General features: G+C 40.5%; 1 protein-coding gene across 1 annotated transcript; it reads left to right on the plus strand.

Moving 5' to 3' along the window:
* Window positions 1-388: 388 nt before the first annotated feature.
* Window positions 389-5,280, plus strand: LOC127630456 (tubulin alpha chain, testis-specific-like). The gene is made up of 5 exons (XM_052107992.1): window positions 389-521; window positions 2,012-2,234; window positions 2,689-2,837; window positions 2,885-3,565; window positions 3,665-5,280. Exons 1-5 carry the CDS (start codon window positions 519-521, stop codon window positions 3,956-3,958), a joined length of 1,350 nt encoding a protein of 449 aa, XP_051963952.1. The 5' UTR covers window positions 389-518; the 3' UTR covers window positions 3,959-5,280.
* The last annotated feature ends 769 nt before the right edge of the window (window positions 5,281-6,049 follow it).

The following is a 6,049-nucleotide window of genomic DNA, read 5'->3' on the forward strand; positions in this document are numbered from 1 at the left end:
ACAATGCTGTTGTGCAAATTGACTTCATCAGCATCTTTTATTCAGGTAAACTAGTTTCTCTCTGTTACCCTGCTTTGACTTCGAACAAAGAAAATACCTGAAGCACCTAAAGAGGGAAACCTCCCCCACTCGCAAAGGCAGACAAAACGATACGAGTAATTCAGTTCTCCTATTACCTATTTTCTTGTCAGGAAAAGGCGGAGACATGGTACAACTATTTAATCTTGAGAGGGAGCGGTTAGAAGTGTATTGCAACACTTGTAAATTCAAAGATGAGCTTTTGGTTGCACCAATAGGAAGAAGAGGTAGGACTCTATGCGGCTGTTAGCCAATCACGAGGTTCAACGGGCGGCGTGAGAATGCAGGCGGATATAAAACAGAACCGCGCACCTTTGTCCTACTATATCGCTGTGTTGGCGGAGAGTCGTTGCACGTCTGCACACAACGGAGCTCAAAAGCTGTTTTTGGTGTTTTACCACCGACAGAACTTTTTCACATTTCTCAAAAACTAAATAAAAATGGTAAGTTGGTTTCTCACTTGTAGAATCTGCCACGTTTCACAAAAAAGGTCAAAAGTGGTTTATCCCACCCGGGTAGAGGAATACTTCTTTTTTTGAATAATTATTGTTTTGGGGGCTTTGATTAATCATCTAAACCGTTGACTTCTAATAATTTTAAATTGCTGTTACTTTATGTAGTGACATTATCAGCAACTTCATAACCATTTCGTCCATCTCTTCCGTATATTGATTCGCTTGTGAAATGTTTCGTGTCATCTCTGCAGGAAGTGTGAATCTATATAATGAAGGGCATTTCTAAAAAATAAGTTCAATAGTCCGTGCTGTATGCATGTTTTATTGAAGTGTTGTGTGATCTGCGCGAAGTGGCCAGATACTGCGGAATCAAAGGAATTTGCGGAGGTCCACTTCACGCGCGCGATCCGGTGGGAGCGTGAGGCTTGTAGATGGGAAAACTGTTGACGTCACTTTTTAACCTTTTCTAAACATATTTTAAACTTTGCTCGTCACTTTCTGCACAGCGCACTCTTTCGCATTTAAAGCTAATTTATGTAAATGTACATTCTTTGTTGGCAGTTGTATAACTGTCCCCACTTTATTGTGCCAGTGTTCATATTACTGCCACCTTCCTGTCGCCCATTTTGCGATATAGCGTGAAGGGTCAGAGTCTGTTCTCTGATGAAACTATCCCACGATTGACTTAATTGAAGTGTTCGATATTATTTACAAAGTTAGTTCTCGGAAGCTACCAGAATTCTTAGAATGCTCAATTATAAATTTGTCTGAAAGGTAATTATAAGTGCACCAATTATTTGATTGGCGGGAACTTCAGGAAAAGGAAGTGAAATGTGAATCATTTCTGATGATTTTTATTTCCTTAAATTTTAATAATGAACCTTAACCTTTTTTTCTGATACAAGCTATAAACGCATGTCTCTGTCTACACAATCCTCAAACTGAAAGTTATGCGCTTCCTTACTAAAAGGTATCGGACTCCTCGGTTTTACAGGTTTAGGTGCTCCCTAGGGCTCTTTACACTAATCTTTCAGTGGCAGTTAGTGATTTAAGAAGTGCAATTAACCTTTCAAGTACAGCTGTATGATGCAGTATGTGTTAAGCCTCATTAGGTTCAGAATTGGGACTTTTGTGACAACTGTTAAACACCCACTTCTCATTTCAGTGGACTTGACTCATTGAAGACCAAAATGAGGCCTTTTTAATTTTACTTGTATACAATAATAAAGTTTTATTTTCAGCATAACTGTTGAGATTTAAGTTTTTGGCCTACACTACACTGTGTGAAGTTTCTCCACCATTTGGTCATTCGTGATGTAGTTAGACTGGAATAATTCTCAAATTTCCCATGAGAACCTATTAATACCTTCAACATTGGTAAAGTCTTGATGCCATGTACCCATGTCACTGGGTTTGTGGGCCTAGAGCCAGTGATTTGTAAGCAGCATTGAAACTCTACTTTGTGTCTATCTGTGTAGCGTGAGTGTATCTCCATCCATGTGGGCCAAGCAGGAGTACAGATCGGCAATGCATGCTGGGAGTTGTATTGCCTGGAGCATGGTATCCAGCCTGATGGCAATATGCCGAGTGATAGGCCCGTTGGTGGTGGAGATGATTCCTTCAACACTTTCTTCAGTGAGACGGGCTCTGGAAAGCATGTGCCACGAGCTGTTTTCGTAGATCTGGAGCCTTCAGTCATTGGTAAGTAGTTTAGGTTTGATAAAGAAATAAATTCGAAATTTCAAGCATCATGTGATTTAAGGTTGTGTATTTTAATGGGGTTTTATCACTTAACGGAAAATACCTTCATCACAATAGTGCCGCCTTACATATTTGACTGGAATGAAAATGAGGTTGTGAGGGATGGACTCGCCATCTCTTCGATGACATGCATTGAATGAATAAAGCTTTCAAAAAGCTTTTTTATCTCATCTGATGTGACTATTTTTTGTTTGTTTGCTTGTTTGTTTAAAGGTGTTTCTTGGAAGATATTTGTTAAATATTTGGTCAACAGAATGATACAAACACTTTATGCTGCCAAAATTGGGTACTTACAAATTACAGATTTGCACTCATGAGGTCTTTAAAGCTCACTTCCAATTTTAAGTCTTCCAGGAGGACAATCAAGAGCTGTAAATGCCTCTTTATTTTTTAGATGAGGTGAGGTCTGGAACCTACAGACAATTGTTCCATCCAGAGCAACTCATCTCTGGCAAGGAAGATGCTGCTAATAACTATGCCAGGGGTCATTACACTGTTGGCAAGGAGATTATTGATATGGTATTGGAGCGTGTCCGCAAACTGGTATGAACTTTTTTTTTTTTTTTTTTTTTTTCCCCTAACCAATTTAGACCGATCAGTGCACTGGTCTCCAGGGTTTCTTGATTTTCCACAGCTTTGGTGGAGGTACTGGTTCTGGTTTTACCTCCCTGCTGATGGAGCGTCTTTCTGTCGACTATGGCAAGAAGTCCAAGCTGGAGTTTGCCATTTATCCAGCTCCTCAGGTGTCTACTGCTGTGGTAGAGCCCTATAACTCTATCTTAACTACCCATACAACTCTGGAACATTCTGACTGCGCCTTCATGGTAGACAATGAGGCCATCTATGACATCTGCCGCCGAAATCTTGACATTGAGCTTCCCACCTACACCAATCTCAACCGTCTCATCGGTCAGATCGTGTCCTCCATCACTGCTTCGTTGCGCTTTGATGGTGCTCTGAATGTCGATCTGACAGAGTTCCAGACCAACTTGGTGCCATATCCCAGAATTCATTTCCCCCTTGTCACTTACTCTCCCATCATCTCTGCTGAGAAGGCCTACCATGAGCAGCTGTCTGTGTCTGAGATTACCAGCGCCTGCTTTGAGCCATCCAATCAGATGGTGAAGTGTGACCCTCGACATGGAAAGTACATGGCCTGCTGTATGCTGTACCGTGGTGACGTCGTACCCAAAGATGTGAATGCTGCTATTGCCAACATTAAGACCAAACGCTCTATCCAGTTTGTAGACTGGTGCCCTACTGGGTTCAAGGTGGGATGGAGTGAAGCACTTGTGGTATCTTTTGATAGTCTGAAATTGTTTTATTTCTTCAAGTGTAATTACTTTTGTTATTGTCTCCCCTCTCAACAGGTTGGCATCAATTACCAGCCACCTACAGTTGTGCCTGGTGGAGACCTGGCTAAGGTGCAGAGAGCTGTGTGCATGTTAAGCAACACCACCGCTATTGCTGAGGCTTGGGCCCGTCTGGACCACAAGTTTGATCTCATGTATGCCAAGCGGGCCTTTGTACACTGGTATGTTGGAGAGGGTATGGAGGAGGGAGAGTTCTCAGAGGCCAGAGAGGATCTTGCTGCACTGGAGAAGGATTATGAGGAAGTCGGCACGGAGTCTGTGGAGGATGAAGAGGAGGGAGAGGAGTATTAAACCCAGCTGAGGGCAGGAATAAGATGCTTTAATCTGATGTGACTAGTTTTGAGCATTTGCGTATTATCAAGATGAGGATTTTTCCTATAACAGCACTTTGAAGCATTTGACTCCATTGTCGAGCTGCCTTATTATACCCAAAGAAAGGAAACAGTACCCTGATGTATGTGATTTATAAGAATTCTGTGCCTCATGTTTATTTTCTATACTTCTGTCTGATTTCAAAGAAATGATTTGCCAAAGGCATTTCTGTCTGTGAACAAACATTTGTTTTGTAAGCCATCTTTTGTCTTACTGGTGTTGTAACTGATGCGGTTTCAGAATAAACTGTCAAATGTGCCAACTCTTTTGTTTATTGATGCCCATCACTGAGCAGTGCAAGGATGCTCTACCTAAATTGTTCCAGCACTGAAATTGTCTTTTTGCTGTTCACACTTAAATGCATCAGATGGACGTGTTGGCTAAAGTTTGATGTGAACCAGTGGTACTACGCCATCTCCCCAGTGTCATAAGTCCATGTTCATAAGCGAAAAAGCTTTAGCCTTCAAAGCAATATTAATGATGCTCCAAACTGTCTTGTTCTTTAGTAATTCTGATAGTTATAACTATTCGAATTAAATTCTGCTTGTTGGGATGGTAAGTTGTACACCTGTCATGGCTAATTTGACAAAATAGTTTATACCTATATTGCATATGACTCCTATTGAAGATTATTCCATGAACAAGAGGCCAGAGGTTGTCATACACCGTTTCTGGTTTAAATTTAGTAATTGAATATGGTTCTATTCTCTTTAAAAAGTGAAGGCACATGGGAAGCAAATAAAAGTAAGCCTATTTAGTGCAAAACCTTTCAGATATTTGAAATCTGTAGAACACCGGTTCAAATTGTACAAATGTTAAGAACATGTAATTACCACTAACAATAAAACATTTTCATGAAAGCTCTGCAGAATGAAAACAAAGTTCCACTGAAAGTTTCTTCAAGGTTATCTTACCAGCAATACCAACAAATTTTCCATTTCCTCCTAAAAAAAAAACCAACTCCACAGCATGAATCTGTCACCACCATTCTTATATATTTTTTTATTTGTATCTCCTTTTCTCCACTATTTGGAATGCCCAATTCCCACTACTTGGGTCCTCATGGTGGCACAGTTACTCCCCTCAATCCGGGTGGCAGAGGACAAGACTCGGCTTCAGAGACAGTCAATCCGCGCATCTTATCACGTGGTTCATGCATGACATCGCAGAGACTCCCAGCATGTGGAGGCTCATGCTGCTCCCCACACTCCACGCACAACTTGCCACGCACCCCATTGAGAGTGAGAACCACTAATTGTTACCACGTGTTACCCCTTGTGTGGCTAGTAACCGGGTCAATTTGGTTGCTTAGGAGACCTGGCTGGATTCACTCAGCACACCCTGTATTTGATCTCATGACTCCAGGGGTGGTTGTCAGCATCAATCCTCGCTGAGCAACCCAGGCCCCTGTCACCACCATTCTTGACAGAAAGTTGACCATTGTGTTGGGTTGTAGATTTTTGCAAATAATTGTGCTTTACTTTCAAATCTCAACTTACAGAAGCTTTCAGGTTTTTGTTACAAAGCTTCTAACATAAAATTACCCTTCCTCAGAATGGTGTTCTATCAATTTTCTCAAATATGCTATTTTTTTTAAGTGCTCAAGAGTTTTTGATGGGGCAATTTCTCCCAATGTACTTCTCTAAGTTGTATAACTTAGTTACTCATATGTTGTCTTTGAGATGCAACAAAATCAATGGTATTTATTGTGCAGTCAAACAATAACACTAAACGAACAGATACCTTGTTAAATGAATATTCTGGGTTCAATACAAGTTAAATTCAGTCATCAGCATTTGGGGCATTATGCTGATTCCCACAATAAATAATTTCCACTTGTCCCTCCTTTATTTATAAAAGCACTGACATTAATTCTTCTGTTAAAACGTTAATGGTCATTTTAGGGTTTACAGCAACATCATCATCATGGCAACAAAGTTGTAGAATTTGATCAAATTTACGCATAAAATATTAGTAATAGATTTTATCTCTCTAAAATCATTTTAACAG

The sequence above is a fragment of the Xyrauchen texanus genome, chromosome 37 (assembly GCF_025860055.1).
Source record: "Xyrauchen texanus isolate HMW12.3.18 chromosome 37, RBS_HiC_50CHRs, whole genome shotgun sequence".
Classification (NCBI taxonomy): domain Eukaryota; kingdom Metazoa; phylum Chordata; class Actinopteri; order Cypriniformes; family Catostomidae; genus Xyrauchen; species Xyrauchen texanus.